This window comes from Ruditapes philippinarum, unplaced genomic scaffold, assembly GCF_026571515.1.
Source record: "Ruditapes philippinarum isolate M1 unplaced genomic scaffold, ASM2657151v2 ctg96_1_1_1_1, whole genome shotgun sequence".
NCBI lineage: Eukaryota > Metazoa > Mollusca > Bivalvia > Venerida > Veneridae > Ruditapes > Ruditapes philippinarum.
The window spans coordinates 254,054-276,496 of record NW_026861771.1 but is presented as its reverse complement, the minus strand read 5'-3'; the positions used below and the strand labels follow the sequence as shown (position 1 = coordinate 276,496).

Here is a 22,443-nt window from a genome sequence, read left to right as displayed (position 1 = left end):
GTAGACTTGTTAGGAACTATAGTGATGGTATTTGCCATTGTCATTACTGTTGCAAATATTCTAAGGTATAATATTATTATATAATTATAAATTTACAGGGAATGGACATGAAAGCATATCTTGAAGCCTATGAGAAGCAGACTGGCGACTATTTGAAAGTACACAGACTGTTTGCAGAAAGAGTTTTAGAATTTGGTGCCAGTCAAAGAGGTCTTGTGACAAATGGACAGGTAAACATGAGTATTTGACTTTGACCTTCAGTTTAAAATTTATTTATGCGAAAATATACAGAAACTGATATTTTATACGAAAAGCACTTTCGTGATTTGAGAAATGAAATATCTACTTATCTAGACTCATTTTTCAAACCATTACCTGGTTGAATTTGTATTCGGAACTTGCTCTGCCATAGAAATCATAAGTAATTTCCTGGATTTTGTCTGCTTATAAGTTACAATTTATAAACAGAAATTGTATTGTATCAGTAGAAAGGCTAAATTCAGTAACTGAAAGCACATAATAATACTGTAAAAGGTTACATGAAAATTTTTAAAATAAGACTGACCTAGCATAATGCAGGATTGATTTGAAATATTCATAATAAAAACAAAATAATTATATTCACAACTTAAATTACATTTGATAAAATATTAAAGCCAAGTTATAATGTAGCAGATGAGTTGCACCATATATGAATATAAATAAATATCTAGAGATTACAAGAGATTACAATGCATCGTTTTTTGTTGTTGTTTTTTCTTGCTAATGAAAATAGTTTTTATAGGTTCTTGGACCTCTGGGTGATACAGAAGAGTTTATTAATGAAGACGTAGATTTACTAGAATTGTTTGTCAAACAGAAATCAGCCAAGAAGATTAAAACCACGCTGAAGGGAATGAAATTTACCGGGCAAAAGTTAGTATTTGCTATTAAATTGCCTGAATATTTTTTCTGTAAATGATTATTCTGCTGTATTATGTATTGGACTTACCCTGCTTTTGAATTTTAAAGCAAAAGTTCTTCAACGTAACATGTTTTGTGAACCATAAAGTCTGCTTTAGCTTCTGTTTATCATGCCCCTTTCTATATATCTAGAGGCAGCGATTTACTGATGAAGGTTGGTGGTCTTTTAGCATCAATGGAGAAAAGTAGGGCAAGAAAGAAGGTCAATTATGGAGGAGACCAACATAGGTAATTATTTATCATTTAGATTTCTTACAGGGCCCACCCTTAACCTGTCTCTCTTTTGATCATTTGTAGTGTATGGGATTTCATTGTGAAAAATTAAGTTATCAATAGTAATAAGCCTGGTCAGACTATCATGAAGTGTGTGTATTTGAGTTTATATATACTTGCCACCGGTTGCCCACATGGGCGAGTCCTCCAGAAGCATATTAGTCATTTTAGATTTTGGAGGATAGTGCAAGGTACAGATACAGAAAGATGACCCAATTCCAGAAGCTTCTCCTGGTTCTTTAGCATGCCAAGTTTTTAAGCATTCATACCTGTAGGGCTGCAACAATACACCAGTTCAAATTAATTTCGATTTTAGACACCCCGATCCATTTTTTTGCTGCTAAATCATTGGCAGGTTCAGCGGGTTCAAGGTCAATTTTTTAAAGTCTAGAAGAAATTAGTGAATGTTAAAAGTTATATATATATAGATAATGCATCATTTATGATTGATTTGCCACATAAAAAAGTACTAAAATTATTGTAATGATTTATGTGTGAAGTAGATTTTTTATTTTATAAAACAGTGTGGTAAAGATACCAGGTAATTCCGAGACCCCAGCATTCCAGATCGAGGCTATAATTGACCCAGTGTCTGCTGCTGCCCAGAAACTCGCACCTATCCTGATGGTACTGAAGGACTTGTATAACCTTGACATTAAGATCTATATGAACAGCAAGGATAAATTGTCAGAGATGCCATTGAAGAGGTATGTAATTATATCATCATGTTGGTGCTGTAACGGGTTAAGTTCCTCAAAATTAAATAGCAGTAAACCAGTTATTGCACTAAGGTTTTTGAAAGTTTTTAAATACTATTAAGTATTAAAAATGATCTTAATAGTCTAAAATTATATCATATATTCTGCAGTAAACATTTTTAGCTCACCTGTCACAAAGTGACAGAGTGAGCTTTTGTGATCGCTTTTCGTCCGTCGTTCGTCTGTAAACTTTTACTTTAAATGACATCTCCTCATAAACCACTAAGCCAATTTCATCCAAACTTCACAGGAATGTTCCTTTGGTGGTCACCTTTAAAAATTGTTCAAAGAATTTAATTCCATGCAGAACTCTGGTTGCCATGGCAACCGAAAGAAAAAACTTTAAATATCTTCTTTTAAAAAATCCAAAGAGCTAGAGCTTAGATATTTGGCATGAAACATCTTCTAATAAGTGTCTACCAAGTTTGTTCAAATAAAAGCCCTGGGGTCAAAATTGGCCCTGCCCCAGGGGGTCATTGATTTTCCCTATATACAAAAAGTAAAAACTTAAAAATTCTTCTTTTAAAGAACCCATGGAGCTAGAGCTAAGATGTTTAGCATGAAACATCATCTAGTAAGTGTCTACCAAGTTTGTTCAAATAAAAGCCCTGGGGTCAAAATTGGCCCTGCCCCAGGGGGTCATTGATTTTCCTATATGCATATAGTAAAAAGTTAAAAAATCTTCTTTTAAAGAACCCATAGAGCTAGAGCTAAGATATTTAGCATGAAACATGTACTAATGGGTGTCTACAAAGTTCGTTCAAGTAAAAGCCCTGGGGTCAAAATTGGCCCCACCCCGGGGGTCATTGATTTTCCTTATATGTGTAAAGCAAAAACTTAAAAAATCTATTTTGAAAAAACCCAAATAGCTAGAGTTAAGATATTAAGCATGAAACATCTTCTAGTGAGTGTCTACAAAGTTTGTATAAATAAAAGCCCTGGGGTCAAAATTGGCCCCACCCTGGGGGTCATTGATTTTCCTTATATGTGTATGGCAAAAACTTAAAAATTTTCTTTGAAAAAACCCAAATAGCTAGAGTTAAGATATTAAGCATGAAACATCTTCTAGTAAGTTTCTACAAAGTTTGTTCAAATAACAGCCCTGGGGCTAAAACTGGCCCTGCCCCAGAGGTGTCATTGTTTTTAACTAAAGTGTATAGTAAACACTTAAAAATTCTTCTTTTAAAAAACCCAATGAGCTAGAGGTTAGATTGCAGGAAACATCTTATCTACCAAGTTTGTTCAAATAAAAGCCCTTGGGTTAAAATTGGTCCTGCCAAGGGGGGGGGGGGGGGGATGTCATTGTTTTTCATTATACGGGTGTAGTAAAAACCTTAACATCTCGAAACATCTCTTAATGAGTGTCTTCTAAGTGTGTTCAAATAAAAGCCCTGGGGTTTAAACTAGCCCCGCTCCCGGGGCCTAAATACAGGTGAGCGACCTCAGGGCCATGATGGCCCTCTTGTTTAACAATCCTAAAGCTATTAGACTTCGGAAGTTTTAAAGCATTTGTTCAATTTACATGATAAGCTAAAAAATTACTTGCTAAATTTTATAAATGAATTACAAGTACATACATGGTACCTTTTGGGAGTACTCTTAACTCAAAGATATTCAATGTAATGTATTTCGTTTATATCAGGTATTACAGATATGTCCTTAATCCAGAACTTAAATTCAAAGCTGATGGGAGTCTTACATCAGGACCCATCGCCAAGTTTACCGACCTCCCTAACAAGTCAATCCTGACCCTGGGGATGGAGCCTCCGGAGAGCTGGCTCGTACAAGCCGTGTCGGCTCAGTATGATCTGGATAATATATTGCTGGAGGAAGTGAAAGGGGGCGTCAATGCTGACTTCGATCTCGAATCTCTACTACTGGAAGGTGCAAGATTTATTCATATACAAAGATATGAGGCGCATCATGACAAAACCAACATAATGTGTTTGCGACCAGCATGGATCCAGACCAGCCTGCACCTCCGTGCAGTCTGATCAGGATCCATGCTGTTCGCTTACAGACCCTACAAAAAGTAAAGAACATCCTGGATCCTAATCAGACTGAGTGGAAGCCCAGGCTGGTCTGGATCCATGCTGGTCGCAAACCCATTATGTTGGTTTTGTCATGACTCAGCACATATCATGTCGTTTTTGGTACTTGAAAGTTGTTACATAATGATGTAAATTTTTTGTCAAAATAAAAATTGAATTTTCTCCTTTCTTTTTTTTGTATGAAAGTAATCAAGATTTTTTAAATAATTTTACCTCCCATAATATCCATTGTTAAAATTTTCAGCATCCATTATATTGTTAGATTTTCAGTTGAAATGGTTCCAAATGTAGATAGCAAACAGTCACCATTTCAAAATATTTTCTGTGTTAACCAAAATGTTATTTCTTGCTATTTTAGGGCATTGTTATGATGCAAACTCAGGCCAGCCACCTAGAGGTTTACAGTTTGTGCTTGGCTCTAATTCTTCCGATCTACTACAAGATACAATTGTCATGGCAAACTTGGTATGTCTGTAGTTGTTTTTTTTTTCTTGAATTACATCATTAATTTTTTACCTCTGTTTATGAGAAAAAGTCAAGCTATTGTTATCACTGCCTCATCGTTGTTGTTGTTATCATGCAAAAACTTTAATGTAGGTCATTTCTCAAATTTTGAAGGTATCTGGAAATACAGGTGTTCAATACATTAAATCATTATTTCTAATACTTATTTTGTTTTAATAAATATTTTATTTTTATGACATATCATATGGCAACTGAAAATTTTTGTCATATGCAGCTATTTAATGTTAGAGTGTGAAATGGTGAAATGAGGAAATTACAAAAATGTAACCAGATAGTATCCCATTTAATAAATGAAACATAAACAAGTCAGTCTCCATGTAGGTAATATATAAGACATACTTTTTATGAATAATTTTATGTAATACATATTGAGAAATCATGTATTAAAGGGCTATTTTCAACTGAAAGCCACACCAGGAGCATGGACACTTAACCTCAGAAAAGGGCGATCATCAGAACTATTTGATATTTCAAGGTAACCTTGATAACAAACTTTTTTAACCTGTCCATCAATATAGTTGTAGAATTTACTTGCCCTAGTTTTTATACGGAACAATCCTTTGTTATTTCATAAAGTGTATATAAAAAAATAAGAAAAGATGACTTCATGAAGCCAATAGTTTAGAGTTGGATTATATTCCTATGCCGTCACACATTTTGTTTTGAATTATTCTTGTTCTCCTAAGTAAAGTTAAAGCTTATAAATAATATGACCTAATATGATATGAGCCGTGTCATGACAAAACCAACATAATGGGTTTTCGACCAACATAGATCCAGACCAGCCTGCGCATCAGCGCAGTCAGATCAGGATCTATGCTGTTCGCTATCAGTTTCTCTACTTGTTATAGAGTTTGTGAGTGAACAGCATGGATCCTGATCAGACTGCGCAGATTGCAAACCCATAATGTTGGTTTTGTTGTGACGTGGCTCATATGTATTCAAATGTCAAATTCAACCGTGAAAAGTATATACAATAAAAAATTTGGATTTCCTTTATTCCATGAAGTTAATGTTAGCATAAGGTGTTTATTTATTTCAGTCATGAATATACAGATACTCCAGCCGGTATGAAAGATGTTATAGTTGTTATAAATGACTTCAAATCTAAAACTATACGAGTGAAGGTAGGTCTCTATGCCTTAATTATTTGTTAACAAGTACTTGATTGTTTTTTCAACCTCAACACTGTTGTATTTATATAAGAGACTTGCCCTGCTTTAAAGTGATATTAGGGAGACTATTGTACTCCCCAGGCATTTGTGTCTGTGTATAACAATGGTTAAGTTTTTGCCCGCAAGTTAGTATCTTAAAAACTACTGAAGGGAATGGGTTGAAACTTTACACACTTATTTGAGAGCAAAATAAGAAGGCAATATTCAACACCCATACCTTGAGCATGGATTTTGACAAGAATTATGGCCCTTTTACAACTTAAAAATTCTACATTATCCAGGCTTTTGTTTTACTATCAAGCCCTTGACAGCTTTTGTTTTCTTTTCCAGTTGACTAAGTCACTTGACATACAGGATTTATCTTTTGTCAGTAGTTTAAATGTAAATGAATGTGTTCATATGATGAATTGTAAACCATTGTTTGAAATATTTTGTTACAAATGAGCTGTGTCACAACAAAACCAACATAGTGCGTTTGCCACCAGCATGGATCCTGACCAGCCTGCGCATCCGCGCAGTCTGATCAGAATCCATGCTGTTCACTATCAGTTTCTCTACTTGTAATAGGGTTGGTAACCAAATAGTATGGATCGTGATCAGACTGCCCGGATACGAAGGCTGGTCTGGATCCATGCTGGTCACAAACCCATTATGTTGGTTTTGTTGTGATGCAGGTCAAATATTTTGTTACATATATTCAGGTTAGTAAGAAGCCAGGTATGGAGAAAGAGAAGTTGTTAGATGATAGCAAGGAAGATAATGCTGGTATATGGAATACCATCTCCAGGTAAATATCTTACATATCATAATAATGACATAGACTGATTGTATGATATCAAACCTTATATACTGCTGAATTTAGATACAAAAACTTGTCTGTCTTTAATTTAACAGTCCATTTTGGTTTCACATGTAAATTATGTAGATTACAATGTAGGAACTGATTAGATCGTGCTGAAGAGCACACTTGCCTGATATTTTTAGCTCACCTGTCACAAAGTGACAGGGTGAGCTTTTGTGATCACTTTTCGTCCGGCGTCCTTCCGTCGTCCGTCCGTCGTCCGTCCGTAAACTTTTGCTTTAAATTACATCTCCTCATAAACCACTGAGCCAATTTCCTCCAAACTTCACAGGAATGTTCCTTTGGTGGTCACCTTTAAAAATTGTTCAGAGAATTTAATTCCATGCAGAACTCTGGTTGCCATGGCAACCGAAAGAAAAATCTTTAAATATCATCTTTTAAACAACTCTAAGAGCTAGAGCTTAGATATTTGGCATGAAACATCTTCTAGTGAGTGTCTACCAAGTTTGTTAAAAAAAAAGCCCTGGGGTCAAAATTGGCCCCGCCCCAGGGGGTCATTGATTTTCCCTATATGCATATGGTAAAAACTTAAAAAATCTTCTTTTAAAGAACCCAAAGAGCTAGAGCTAACATATTTGGCATGAAACATCTTCTAGTGAGTGTCTACCAAGTTTGTTCAAATAAAAGCCCTGGGGTCAAAATTGGCCCTGCCCCAGGGGGTCATAGATTTTCCCTATATGCATATAGTAAAAAGTTAAAAAATCTTCTTTTGAAGAACCCAAATAGCTAGAGCTAAGATATTTGGCATGAAACATCTTCTAGTGAGTGTCTACCAAGTTTGTTCAAATAAAAGCCCTGGGGTCAAAATTGGCCCCGCCCTGGGGGGTCATTGATTTTCCCTATATGCATATAGTAAAAACTTAAAAAATCTTCTTTTAAAGAACCGTAAGAGCTAGAACTTAGAATTTTGGCATGAAACATCTTCTAGTGAATGTCTACCAAGTTTGTTCAAATAAAAGCCCTGAGGTCAAAATTGGCCCTGCCCCAGGGGGTCATAGATTTTCCATATATGCATATAGTAAAAACTTAAAAAATCTTCTTTTAAAGAACTCAAAGAGCTAGAGCTAAGATATATGGCATGAAACATCTTCTAGTGAGTGTCTACCAAGTTTGTTCAAATAAAAGCCCTGGGGTCAAAATTGGCCCCGCACCGGGGGGTCATTGATTTTCCCTATATGCATATAGTAAAAAATTAAAAAATCTTCTTTTAAAGAACCCAAAGAGCTAGAGCTAAGATATTTGGCATGAAACATCTTCTAGTGAGTGTCTACCAAGTTTGTTCAAATAAAAGCCCTGGGGTCAAAATTGGCCCCGCCCCGGGGGTCATTGATTTTCCCTACATGCATATAGTAAAAACTTAAAAATCTTCTTTTAAAGAACCGTAAGAGCTAGAGCTTAGATATTTGGCATGAAACATCTTCTAGTGAATGTCTACCAAGTTTGTTCAAATAAAAGCCCTGGGGTCAAATTTGGCTCCGCCCCGGGGGGTCATTGATTTTCCCTATATGCATATAGTAAAAACTTAAAAAATCTTCTTTTAAAGAACCCAAATAGCTAGAGCTAAGACATTTAGCATGAAACATCTTCTAATGAGTGTCTACCAAGTTTGTTCAAATAAAAGCCCTGAGGTCAAAATTGGCCCTGCCCCAGGGGGTCATAGATTTTCCCTATATGCATATAGTAAAAACTTAAAGAATCTTCTTTTAAAGAACCCAAAGAGCTAGAGCTAAGATATTTGGCATGAAACATCTTCTAGTAAGTGTCTACCAAGTTTGTTCAAATAAAAGCCCTGGGGTCAAAATTGGCCCCGCCCCGGGGGGTCATTGATTTTCCCTATATGCATATAGTAAAAAATTAAAGAATCTTCTTTTAAAGAACCATAAGAGCTAGAGCTTAGATATTTGGCATGAAACATCTTCTAGTGAATGTCTACCAAGTTTGTTCAAATAAAAGCCCTGGGGTCAAAATTGGCCCCGCCCCAGGGGGTCATTGATTTTCCCTATATGCATATAGTAAAAACTTAAAAAATCTTCTTTTAAAGAACAGTAAGAGCTAGAGCTTAGATATTTGGCATGAAACATCTTCTAGTGAATGTCTACAAAGTTTGTTCAAATAAAAGCCCTGGGGTCAAAATTGGCCCCGCCCCAGGGGGTCGTTGATTTTCCATATATGCATATAGTAAAAACTTAAAAAATCTTCTTTTAAAGAACCCAAAGAGTAAGAGCTTAGATATTTAGCATGAAACATCTTCTAATGAGTGTCTACCAAGTTTGTTCAAATAAAAGCCCTGGGGTCAAAATTGGCCCCGCCCCAGGGGGTCGTTGATTTTCCATATATGCATATAGTAAAAACTTAAAGAATCTTCTTTTAAAGAACCCAAAGAGTAAGAGCTAAGATATTTAGCATGAAACATCTTCTAATGAGTGTCTACCAAGTTTGTTCAAATAAAAGCCCTGGGGTCAAAATTGGCCCCGCCCCAGGGGGTCATTGATTTTCCCTATAGGCATATAGGTAAAACTTAAAAAAATCTTCTTTTAAAGAACTCAAAGAGCTAGAGCTAAGATATTAAGCATGAAACATGTTCTAATGGGTGTCTACCAAGTATGTTCAAATAAAAGCCCTGGGGTCAAAACTGGCCCCGCCCCGGGGGTCATTGATTTTCCTTATATGTATATAGCAAAAACTTAAAAATCTTCTTTGAAAAAACCCATTGAGCTAGAACTTAGATGTTTAGCATGAAACATCTTCTTATGGGTGTCTACCAAGTCTGTTCAAATAAACAAATAAAAGCCCTTGGGTAAAAATTGGCCCGAGGGAGGGGCTATATACAGGTGAGCGACCTCAGGGCCATCATGGCCCTCTTGTATTATTAATATACATGTATGTCTGTAATTAAATGAACAGATTTGCACTCTCTGACACTGATGTTGTATCAGTAATATACATTTAGGTCTATAATTATTGCCATGTTCTGACTAGTTGATGATCATATGAGGATGATTACAAGAAATTAATGCAATTTTTGACATTGTTTGAAGTCTTTAAATTAAACAAGTTTATAATTTATTTTTTGATGAGATATTTATTTGTTCATTCATTACTTGATGCATATAATCATACAAGCTTATTTTGTCTGTTTATTTCAGCTCATTTTCAGGGACTGACAATGCAGCAGAAGATAGTGATAAAACTTTGAACATATTTTCTGTTGCTTCAGGTCATTTATATGAAAGATTATTAAGGTGAGTTTCTTCTTTCTCTGGGTCTTAGAAAATCTTTGAACATTGTTATTTCATATAAGATTTATTGTATATATTTAATCTCCGCAATGTACATCAGGTTCATATTTTTGAAATTGACGTTATTTTCTTAATTATAGTTAGATCTTAAGCTTATAAAAATGGTTGTTTCTACAATGTTGCCAACTTGTGCTTAAAATAAGTTCAGAAAGTGGCCCTTAGGATTTCCTGCACCATACAAGGCAAAGGAAAGTTGCCATGTGACATTAACATTATCAATGAGACTCTTCCTCTAGATACTTGAGTATTAATTGTTTTAGTTTAAACATATTTATTTTGGCTCAATTGCAAAACAAGTTCTTGCAACTTATATTACTCACTTAGGGGTTCGCTTCCTGTTACTAACTTTACTAACCAGTACTGGTGTCGTATGTGCAAATATGGTTGTGACCTGAGTAGGGCTCAATCTTATGATCCCTAGGTTGAGAGGCAGGCACCATAACCATTAAGACACCTCTCACCTGCACTTAAAGCATTAAATTTCCTTTCTTAAACATACTGTATTTTATATTTCAGAATTATGATGATGGGTGTACTAAAACATACAAAATCTAAAGTAAAGTTTTGGTTTTTAAAGAATTATTTGTCTCCAGTATTTAAGGTAAGATTGTTATTAAAATATTTAAAACCTTACCTTAAGTTATACTTGTTCAGTATATCAAGACAATGATACATGTCATTATATTGCCACCCCTTGGATAAAAAATCAAGTTGTTATTTGTCAGGCAAAAATAGAAAATGGAAAAAATATCTTTTAGTTTTTAACATTCTGAAAAAAGAAATGACTAACTTTTACCTCATATTAAAATGAGTCTTACTGATATAGAATTTTGTAACCATGTAAAGTATTTTAGCCTTTGTTTGCTCTCACAGGTAGCTGTTGACTTACAATAGTGTAACTTAATCTTCATATCATTTGCTGCCAGGATAGAGCTTTTATTTTTATTTATTTATTTTTTCATTTAAATCGAGTCTGGTGCTCAGAATTGTTTTTTGAATGCTTTTGTATAGAAACTGGACTTATTCATTCAGGAGTTAGAGCAGATTTGACAAGTCAACATAAAGGTGAAAAGAATGAATGAATGAATTAATGTAGGAATGAAGGAACTAACCAAGAACGCAAACAAACAAATGAATGAATGAATGAATTAGGGTGTAAAAAGGAAAGGAATACAGAAAGAACCAAACAAGCAAGCTTTACTTTCAGGTGTTTCATCCAGTAATTCTTTTGTCTTGCAGGATTTTATTCCCCATTATGCAAAGGAGTATGGTTTTGAATATGAACTAGTAGAATACAAGTGGCCAAAATGGTTAAACCAACAGAAGGAGAAACAGAGAATTATCTGGGGTTATAAAATATTGTTCCTTGATGTGCTGTTCCCTCTACATGTGAAAAAAATCATTTTTGTTGACGCTGATCAGGTGAGGGAACTTTCTTACATTAATTATAATGATGTGATATGCTACTAATACATGAATCAAGTTAATATTTCCTCTGGAGGAAAATTTGCTATGTTTTGAGTACTTTGTAAGTAACGGAAGACAACTTATCAGTTTTTTCTTTCTATTATTTAAAGTGACATAATGCCCATTCAAGGGTATATATTGAGTGAACAGGTAAAAGTCAAAATAAGTTGTCATTTTCCCATAATTCCTTTCAATTTTATCATTTACTTCAAGTGAACAATAAATAACTCACATGGCCTAAGGAAATTTCTTCAAATATCCATTTGAAATTACCTGGAATGTTTAATTTATAGAAAGGATAGGGCAGTCTTTTATATTCTAGGGCAAATTAATGTTTTATCTTTAACATTTTTCAGTATCAACTGTTGGTCGATCACCAGTATAATAGTCAATTTTGTGAAATATATAGTAAATTTAGCTCAATTTGACAATGTAAATATGTGCATAATGTCACTTTAATGTAAAATCTATGCAAATCAGAATATGTCACTAAAAACTGTTGTTGTTTTTTTTTCAATGAATGGGTAATATTAATATTCAATTAATTGTTTGGTGGTGTTGGTAGTTTCCACTTTGGATCACGGCAGTAAGCCACATTGAATTTACCAGAGTACAGTACAACCACCGCATCGTTCCTGGGCAGGCTGTCAAGCAGTTTACCAGTACTAGTTGTCTTCACTTTTGCAAGGAACTGAAACTTCTGTACATGCTAAAGCAGAGGTTCAGTGGGAATGACTTGTGTCAAACAATACTTTAACATTGATTTAATATTTTCAGATTGTTAGATCAGATTTACAAGAGTTATACGACCTTGACCTAGGTGGAGCCCCGTATGGTTATACACCTTTCTGTAGTGATAGGACAGAAATGGATGGTTTTAGGTATGACTATGTTATATATAGACATCATTTTTAGCTTTCTTGGCTCTAAATGTAAGAAAAAATCAAAACAGTTCCAAATGTAATTTATGAAAAATGGGTCTTTGCCACTTAATTAGCAATGCAATGTTTGCAATTGACAGACAGTAAAGTTTAAAAGATTAAAGTATTCCATTTTAAATGAAAATATTTTTAAAAAAATATCAACAACAGAACTAATGCAAACTGCTAAGGGTTGGGAATTTCAGTTTCTAAATTGGCAAAAAAGCATATGTTTTGGCTTTGGGAATGCCAATATATAAGGGAAAAAAGCCTGTCTAGACTTGAATTAAAACATGCTGATAAGTTTTGTCTGGTAGATATATTGGAAATAAGGTCACATGGTAAAGATGTGTGCCGCTTAACCCACAGATTGTGAGGTTCAAGCCAGTGTGAATGACAACCAGTTCTGTCATTTCATAACAGTTCCATTTAATTCAAGAAAGTGGAGAAGTAATCAGATTTGAATAAGTTTTTAGCTTTTGCGATAATTATGCTTAGGTATGTTTAAACACAGTATTTCAAGCTATCATGTATATAATATTTTGTTGTATTTCAGATTTTGGAAGTCTGGTTACTGGGCTAACCATTTAGCTGGAAGAAAGTATCATATTAGGTAAGTGTATGTGCTTAACAATACAGATTACTGTTAGGTAACCAACAGCCTAGTGGTTAACATATCTGCTATTTGACCCAGACATCATTGGTTCAACACCTCAGTGTCTCAAAACAACTAAAGCAGTAGCAAAAATGGCTTAAAAACTGTATGTGAAATTATGTACAGCTTGGCCCATGAGTCTTCTTTCTGTTAAATCAGGAAGTCCACCTTTTGAGCTTAAAGTTTAATTATCCTAGGAGCTTTTGTGATAATTACTAATGTACATGATTTTGAATATCATTGGCATTATGATTTATATTAAGAGAGGAAACTTTCCAACAAACTTTATTTCCAATATTGCTCATTTTTATGCTCCCCGAAAAATTTCGGGGGAGCATATAGTCGCCGCCTTGTCCGTCTGTCCGTCCGTCCGTCCGTCCCCTTTTCTTGTCCGGGACATAACTTTGAAACAACAAGAGGTATCAACATGAAACTTTGTAGGTAGATAGATCTCATTGAGTAGGTGTGCAGTGCACAAGAACCGTAACTCTGCCTTGCCTAATTTTTGAATTATTCCCCTTTGTTTATTTATACACTTTGAAGTTTGTCCGGGACATAACTCTAAAAGTATAAGAGGTATCAACATGAAACTTTGTAGGTAGATAGATCTCATTGAGTAGGTGTGCAGTGCACAAGAACCTTAACTCTGCCTTGCCTAATTTTTGAATTATCCCCCTTTGTTTATTTTACACTTTGAAGTTTGTCCGGGACATAACTCTAAAAGTATAAGAGGTATCAACATGAAACTTTGTAGGTAGATAGAGCTCATTGAGTAGGTGTGCAGTGCACAAGAACCGTAACTCTGCCTTGCCTAATTTTTGAATTATTCCCCTTTGTTTATTTTACACTTTGAAATTTGTCCGGGACATAACTTTGAAACAACAAGAGGTATCAACATGAAACTTTGAAAGTAGATAGATCTCATTGAGTAGGTGTGCAGTGCACAAGAACCGTAACTCTGCCTTGCCTAATTTTTGAATTATCCCCCTTTGTTTATTTAACACTTTGAACTTTGTCCAGGACATAACTCTAAAACTATAATAGGTATCAACATGAAACTTTGTAGGTAGATAGATCTCATTGAGTCGGTGTGCAGTGAACAAGAACCTTAACTCTGCATTGCCTAATTTTTTAATTATCCCCCTTTGTTTATTTTTACACATTGAACTTTGTCTGGGACTTAACTCTAAATGTATAAGAGATATCAACATGAAACTTTGTAGGTAGATAGATCTCATTGAGTAAGTTTGCAGTGCACAAGAACTGTAACACTGTCTTGCCTACTTTTGGAGTTATTGCCCTTTGTTCATTTTGACACTTTGAACTTTGTCCGGGACATTACTCTAAAATTATAAGAGATATCAACATGAAACTTTGTAGATAGATAGGTCTCATTGGGTGGAAGTGCAGTGCTTAAGAATCATTACTCTGCCTTGCCTTGTTTTGAAGTAATTGCCCTTTGTTTATTTTTACTTCTTGACTTTTGTCCGTGACATAACTTTAAAACTATTAGAGTTATCAACATAAAACTTTGTAGGTAGCTAGATATAATTGGATAGAACTGCAATGCTTAAAGAACCTAAACAAAGCCTGGTCTAATTTTTGAGTTATTGCCCTTTGTTCATTTTTACACTTTGAATTTTACCCGGGACATAACTCTGATATCATCAGGAAACTTCATAGATAGATAGATCTCATTGAATAGAAGTGCAGTGCAAAAAAACATAACTCGGCTTTGCCTAATTTTGGAGTTTTTTGCCCTTTGTTCATTTTTTTTATACTTTCCTGTGTCCAGAAGGTTCTTGTTTCTTTTGTTTGAAACAAATCATTGGAACATATTAGTTTTTTCATGTATTACAAAGTTTATAATATCTAGGTTACCAACAAAGGAAGGATATGAATTAAGAATGGCCTATCAGTTAAAGTTAAATACAATTTCTTTCATTTGTTCTGTTACAGTGCCTTATATGTGATAGATTTAAAACGATTCCGGCAGATAGCAGCCGGGGACCGACTAAGAGGTCAATATCAGGGGTTAAGCCAGGATCCAAACAGTTTATCAAATCTTGATCAAGATCTTCCAAACAATATGATACATCAGGTGGCTATAAAATCACTCCCTCAGGAATGGTTGTGGTGTGAAACTTGGTGCAGTGATGAATCTAAACAGTACGCTAAAACTATAGATCTGGTGAGTATATATACATACATAGTGGCATCTGTGGCCGAGTGGTTAAGGTCTTTGACTTTAAGCCCTGTGGGTTAGAATCACAACAAGGACTTTGAATTTTTTCATGTGAGGAAGTTATCCAACTAGCTTATGGAATATTAGTGGTTCTATTTAGGTGCGCATTTGTGTCTGAAATACATGTAATGTACGAAAGGGCTCTTGAGGCCTTCCTCCTTACGTAAAGCTGGAAAGTCACCATATGAACTTTACTGTGTTGGTGCAACATAAAACAAAACAAAAAAAAGAATTATTTATGCATACATCGTGCCTTTGGTCTCTCAGTTTAACCAGAGAAAGGTCAAATCCTTCTATAGCTGTTAAAAATCTTTCATTTTAGCATACTACCTACCTAGTTTATGGTCATGCTTGTGTTAATGGTAATGCACAAAGATGTATTGTGTGTGACAAGTACATGTATATCTTAGTCTATTAATCCACCACAGCATACACAGCCTATAGCTGTATAGATTCATTGTATGAAAGCCTTAACATTACAATTTCCAAGCCACTAAGAGAGGTACAATTTATATAGCTTAATGTTTTGCTGAAACTCTAATGTTTTTGTGATACTTTTCCAAAGTGTTTAATTCTTCCATTTTTAGCTCGACTTTTCTATGAAAAGGGGAGCTATCCTACTCGCCCCGGCGTCGGCGTCACACCTTGGTTAAGTTTTTCGTACCACCCCACTTTATTTCAGAAGTATTACAAGTATGGCTTTGAAACTTACCATACTTGTTCACCATCATAACCTCCATCTACAGACAAGAGTACATAACTCTGTCAAGGTTTTTGACAGAATTATGGCCCTTTTTTGACTTAGAAAGTGTATTGAGCTTGGTTAAGTTTTTTGTACCACCTCACTTTATTTCAAAACCATTGGAGGTATTGCTTTGAAACTGACCATACTTGTTTACCATCACGACCTTCATCAACAGACAAGAGGACATAACTCTGTCAAGGTTTTTGACAGAATTATGCCCCTTTTTTGACTTAGAAAATACATTGAATATGGGTAAAATCCACTTATTGCCTTAACCCTTGAGATATTGCTTTGAAACTTTTAATGCTATTTCACATCATTACCCCCATCTGTACGCAAGAGAAGGTAAACTCTGTCAAGGATTTTGTTTTAAAAAATTAAGGCCTTTTATCGACTTAGAATCTTGGTTAAGTTTTTAGTACCAGTCCACTTTTTGACTGAACTGTTTGAGATATTAATTTGAAAGTTGGAATACTTGTTTACAATCATGATTCCCAAACATGTCCAGGAGAAGGTAATTCTGTCAAAGATTTTATTTGAATTATGGCCCTTAACTGTCAATGTTTTGTATTATAGGCAAGCACTAAAAAACTTAAAAAATCTAAAAAAATTCATTCCTATCCACTTGTTCACTTTACCATAAATTATGTCATAATAAAATAATTCTTCACTAAATATCTTAATGCTCATGGCCATTGTTCACTTTAAAAATACAGAGATTCTTGTATTGCCTTTTACTGCAAAAACTTTTTTTATTGGCAAGCAATAAAAAAGTCGAGCGCGCTGTCTTACGGACAGCTCTTGTTCATTTTATTTGTGATTTTAATGTTTTATTTTACTAAACATTTCCCTTTATTTGAGAAGATATTCATTTATAATATAAGGGCCATCATATAAGTGCCTTGATCAGGGACTTTTTAGCTCACCTGTCACTTTGTGACAGGGTGAGCTTTTGAGATCACTTTTCGTCCGGCGTCCGGCCGTCCGCCGTCCGTAAACTTTTACTTTAAATAACATCTCCTCATAAACCACTAAGCCAATTTCATCCAAACTTCACAGGAATGTTCCTTTGGTGGTCACCTTTGAAAATTGTTCAAAGAATTTAATTCCATGCAGAAATCTGGTTGCCATGGCAACCAAAAGAAAAAACTTAAAATATCTTCTTCTAAAAAACCCAAAGAGCTAGAACTTAGATATTTGGCATGAAACATCTTCTAGTGAGTGTCTACCAAGTTTGTTCAAATAAAAGCCCTAGGGTCAAAATTGGTCGCCCCCCGGGCTCATTGATTTTCCCTATATGTATATAGTTAAAACTTAAAAAATCATCTTTTAAAGAACCTAAAACGATAGAACTAAGATATTCAGCATGAAACATCTTTTAATGGGTGTCTACCAAGTTTGTTCAAATAAAAGCCCTGGGGTCAAAATTGGCCGAGCCCCAGGGGGTCATTGATTTTTCCTATATGCATATAGTAAAAACTTAAAAATCTTCTTTTAAAGAACCCAAAGAGCTAGAGCTAAGATATTTAGCATGAAACATGCTCTAACAGATGTCTACCAAGTTTGTGCAAATAAGGGCTCTGGGGTCAAAATTGGCCCCGCCCTAGGGGGTCATTGATTTTCCCTATATGAATATAGTAAAAACTTAAAAATCTTCTTTTAAAGAACCCAAAGAGCTAGAGCTACGATATTTAGCATGAAACATGTTCTCATGGATGTCTACCAAGTTTGTTCAAATAAGAGCCCTGGGGTCAAAATTGGCCCCGCCCCGAGGGACATTGATTTTCCTTATATGTGTATATTAAAATCTTAAAAATCTTCTTCGAAAAAAACCTGAATAGCTAGAGTTTAGATATTAAGCATGAAACATCTTCTAGTAAGTGTCTACAAAGATTGTTCAAATAAAAGCCCTGGGGTCAAAACTGGCCTTGCCCCAGGGGTGTCATTGTTTTTAAATATATGTGTAAAGAAAAAACTTAAAAAACTTCTTTTAAAAAACCCAACGAGCTAGACCTTAGATGTTTAGCATGAACCATCTTCTAATGAGTGTCTACCAAGTTTGTTCAAATAAAAGCCCTGGGGTTTAAACTGGCCCCACTCCGGGGGGCCTATATACAGGTGAGCGACTTCAGGGCCATCATGGCCCTCTTGTTTTCAGCTCTCTTGGATTTTGCTTTGTCAAAGTGCACTAGTTGCCCCTGCAGGCTCAACGGCCGTCGGCACAGAAAAAAAATACTTGAATATATTCTAAACTTTACTTAATTCTTATTTCAGTGTAATAATCCAATGACCAAAGAGCCAAAATTAAAAGCTGCCATGCGTATAGCTCCGGAATGGAAGTCCTATGATTATGAAATAAAAGTATTCTGGGATAGTGTATACGGCACAAATACTAGATCTCAAATAGAATACGAACCACCAGAGTTAAGTCCTGAAAAGAAAGGTAAGAGAAAACGAAAAGAAAACTTTAAAACATAAGATTATATATATATTCTTTATTATTATTACATTATGTTTTGCCTTAGTAAAGTTACTCTGGTAAAATTGGTAATTACTGGTAAGTTATCAAGGAAAGCCGGTCTGGTAGACCAACCGCTATGATATAACCAAAAATATTTTGAAATCGGTGTAAAAACGAGACAAACAAACAAAATAAGCAGAAGTATTTTTTTCGTCATTTGTCATGATCACATCTTTTGATATATGACCTTTTCACTGAGGAAGTCAATTTGGGTGTACCTATTAGAAATATATGTTTCATTTTCATGGAGTAAGTGGCCTTTAAGAAGTCAAATTTGGTGTACCAGTAAGAAAAAAGGAAATATTTGTTTAATTTACATGGAGAAAGTCTTTTTGAGTAAACTTGTACAAAATATATGTTTTATTTACAGAGAGGAAGTGTAGTTTAGTTGACCATTTAAGAAACATTTGTTTTATTTTTTTCAGAAGCCTGGAGGGACAGAATAGAGTTATAACAATGTGATTACATAGTGACATTTATTTATTTGACGCACTATTCCACACAGCGATGTATATTTATATCTATTCTACAATTGTCAAATGTTATGTTTCCATGGTGATATCACAATATTGAATATCATATAGGCTCAAATTTTCCATTTTCTCGTATGTTGTTTCGTCTGGATTGATGAACATGTATGCTCAAAGTTTACTTTTCACAAATTTGTTACTGAGTGAGATTTTTAAGTTTCATTAACTTTGTGTTTATTTTTAGAATCCTTATAAAACAGCATTTATTTGATCCTACAGTTCATTTCCAGATTTTATTTCTTGACCCCATTTGTGAAAAAGTGCCATTTTATATCATGAACCATTTTATGATTTGTTAGCTCTACAGGAAAGATAACTCTTAATTATATGATTATGTATTTGAGTATGAGTTACTTCTCTTTGACAGTTTCAGCAAGCCATGTTCATCACTAGTTTATATAGTTCAAACATTTTGTCCATAGAGCATTCCATGTTTTATTATTAAATAGACATTTCAGAGGGAGTGATATTTAAATGCTTTTCTATCAGAAATAGCTGATTTTGTCAAGGGGAACAACAAATATAGGAATTACTGTTTATTACAAACCAACAAATATACCTCTCTAAAATTGATTTATAATTTCTACATCATCAAATTAAATTTAAATATATGTACATGCAATGAGAAACAGAGTGCTTATAATTATCTTTACTATGTAAATATATGTACTTAAAAAAGGTTGCAAATTTACACAATTATCTGAGGAATAAAACAAATTAAACATGTAATTTGCATATTGATATGGGAAAGTTTTGGGATGTTTTTTTTAGATTTAAAGAAATTGTCATTACAAAGTAATTTTTCAACTAAAATATTTCAAATAGCTTATTTAAATTTTGGAGTAGGGGTCTGTAAAATATTTCGTTGGTAATAAATTGGTATTTTTAAAGAAAAAAGTACAAATATCAGTATTTTGGCCCCGTTATAATGTAGATGGATTGACCACCAAGATGTGACCAAAATGTGTTGACTTGGGTGTAAAAAAAATAACAACAATAATATATACAGATGAAAGTAAAATTTAACAGTCAACTGTGTAAGATCAAGCTAGCTTGTATATTTGTGCAGTCCATAGAGACTCTGTACTGTTTGCTTATAAACACAAAATCTACATTGTTATAATTGATAATGGGCAGTTCTAAACATGAAAGTTTGACAAATCTGTTTAGAAGTTGTTAAAAAATGAAATGTAGATTTCTAGTTATCTAAATGTAGTTACCAATATACATACGACAGCATTATAAATGTCTCCTTTTTTTGGTTTCATGTATGATACATTTTGCATTTTGTTTAATCTTACAAATTACAAACTTACTTTACCTTATAATCTACTTTTTATTGGTAAAAAAAATTTTTTGCTTATAATTTAGAATTTTATTGGTTTAAAAAACAAACAACCCTTTTCCTTTAAATTAACAGTTTATTTAACCCAAAAACCTTCTTTCTTTAAAACTAATGTTTTATTTAGCAAAACAAACTTAGTTTACCCGGTTAAATTAAAGTTTTAGGAAAAAAAGCTTAGCTATAATTTGGGGAAAAGTAAAATTTTTAAAAACAATTTTATAAAGAAACTTTTCAGCAGAAACAGAAATGAAAATGGAAAACTTACAAATTTTCTTTCATGCTATTCCATTCTATCATAATTATATGTTTAGTTGTTTGTTTTTTGTGTTTTTTGTTTCTCAAGAAGTAAGGGCTGTTTTTCTCCGTATTACAGATGTTATGTTCAAGTTATGTTTCTTTTTCTCTTAAAAATTGTTTGTGAGTCTCAAAATATATGGAGACATAAACAAACTTTTAATTCAACATTATAAAGATGGATAAGGGAGATTATTTTTATGTTCTATGAAAATTCAATACTTTGTAAAAAAAAAAAGATATTTGATTAAGTGATAAGAGATTTGTAATCTCCAGTTAGCTATCATAATTTTATCTTTTTAGGTTGTCATTTTGTTATTTAATGTGATTTAATCAATTATTCATAATATGACATTTAACTAATAAGAACATTTTTAATGATAATGTGTATTAAACACTTTAGTGTAAATCCCTGGTAGGCAGATGACCTGTTGACACTTCACATCACTTCACATCGGCATGACAGTGTCTCGATGCTCACCTGTCACCTCATAGCATCTATACGGTAAAAAAAAATACCATTTCTTTTCCTTAGAATTTTATTTTTTTTGAAGTGATTGATGGTAGTTGTGGGGAAATGTGAAAAGAAGAGATTTATTTTCACTTTCTTCTTTTTTTTTCTTTTTTTTTAGAAGATTTTCCTTTTACTTTTTCATTTATTTTGTTAGGTTCTTTATTTAACATGGGGTTAATGATCAGGTGCTATTTAAATATTAAGGACATCAGGGTCAAAGTTGAGCGGCTTAATTTGCGTGTATTATCGTAATAATGTTTAATCGCTCTCCTTAAATCCCGGCCAATATGTCCGAAGGGTTTTATTTTATCTGCTTAGTAGAGATGAGATGGCCAAGATAAAAAGGTTTATGAAATATTAAAATGTTGTTAAATCAGTGTCTTTTTTTAATAGTTTTTCATTTTTTAGTAGTCATAAGTTAAGTGGTTTAAGATATTTATTTTGTGATAAAAAATAATCATGGTATCACATGGTATCAGATTTCCCCCCTCCCCCTTCCCCCATACATTTTTTTTCAAGTACAGATTTTGATATTAAAATCATTGTGTGAATGTAGGGAGTATTAGGGCTTAAGGAAATGTTTAAAGGTTCGATCAATATCCATTATAGAGCCAGGCCAACCTGTATATCTGTCCTGTGTGACCCCAGGCTTTATACTGTAGCTGACCAACCTAAAATGTTTCATTTTGATACCCCAAAGTTGGTAATGAACAGTGGGACCAATCAACCAATCAAATAATTCAGCAGGCTAAAGGGTAAGTATATAGTAGAATTTTAAATCCTGCTTTGCTTTATATTAGAAGAGCCTTACTTGTTTTGAGGGATATGCCTTAGTTTTTTTCATATTTTTTTCTAAGAAATAGTACAAGATGTATTTATTTTGAGTTGGCATGCAATTCCAGGCATAGTTTGTGAAGTATAGTTTTCTTCAACTTTATTGTTGAGACATATATGAAGAAAAAATTTATGTATGTGTCATATGAAATTTGCATTTTAATTATGTTGAATTACCTACACGATGACTGACTGGTTCAGGAAATGAATGTAAATTTTAAAAATGAATCTTTTGTTTGACTGTAAGTGAATGTTCAGTCTTATGATGAAAATATGGTTCAAATTTATTGGCTTTCCATTGACTTATGTTGATATGATTGACTGTATGTTGAATATGTAAACTTTTGATTGACAGGCACTGTTTGTTGAACACACAGAATCATTTGTGACTATATGTTGAATATATGTAAGATTTTTGAATAACTGTTACATTAGATTCTGAATTAATATTTTACCAGTTTGAAAGA

The 22,443-nt window shown here is 33.8% G+C and overlaps 1 protein-coding gene across 1 annotated transcript in view; it reads left to right on the top strand.

Moving 5' to 3' along the window:
* LOC132716774 (UDP-glucose:glycoprotein glucosyltransferase 1-like) overlaps positions 1 to 20,311 on the top strand; it is a 46,258-nt gene extending 25,947 nt beyond the window's left edge. Inside the window, exons 11-27 of the mRNA XM_060700109.1 lie at positions 99 to 230; positions 785 to 915; positions 1,096 to 1,191; positions 1,761 to 1,943; positions 3,637 to 3,878; positions 4,404 to 4,510; positions 4,960 to 5,045; positions 5,613 to 5,697; positions 6,447 to 6,532; positions 9,754 to 9,849; positions 10,423 to 10,507; positions 11,146 to 11,328; positions 12,151 to 12,254; positions 12,850 to 12,906; positions 14,908 to 15,139; positions 18,213 to 18,381; positions 18,885 to 20,311. Of these exons, the coding sequence (XP_060556092.1) occupies positions 99 to 230; positions 785 to 915; positions 1,096 to 1,191; positions 1,761 to 1,943; positions 3,637 to 3,878; positions 4,404 to 4,510; positions 4,960 to 5,045; positions 5,613 to 5,697; positions 6,447 to 6,532; positions 9,754 to 9,849; positions 10,423 to 10,507; positions 11,146 to 11,328; positions 12,151 to 12,254; positions 12,850 to 12,906; positions 14,908 to 15,139; positions 18,213 to 18,381; positions 18,885 to 18,913 (2,103 nt within the window). The 3' untranslated portion in view covers positions 18,914 to 20,311. The remainder of the gene's footprint in view (positions 1 to 98; positions 231 to 784; positions 916 to 1,095; positions 1,192 to 1,760; positions 1,944 to 3,636; positions 3,879 to 4,403; positions 4,511 to 4,959; positions 5,046 to 5,612; positions 5,698 to 6,446; positions 6,533 to 9,753; positions 9,850 to 10,422; positions 10,508 to 11,145; positions 11,329 to 12,150; positions 12,255 to 12,849; positions 12,907 to 14,907; positions 15,140 to 18,212; positions 18,382 to 18,884) is intronic.
* The last annotated feature ends 2,132 nt before the right edge of the window (positions 20,312 to 22,443 follow it).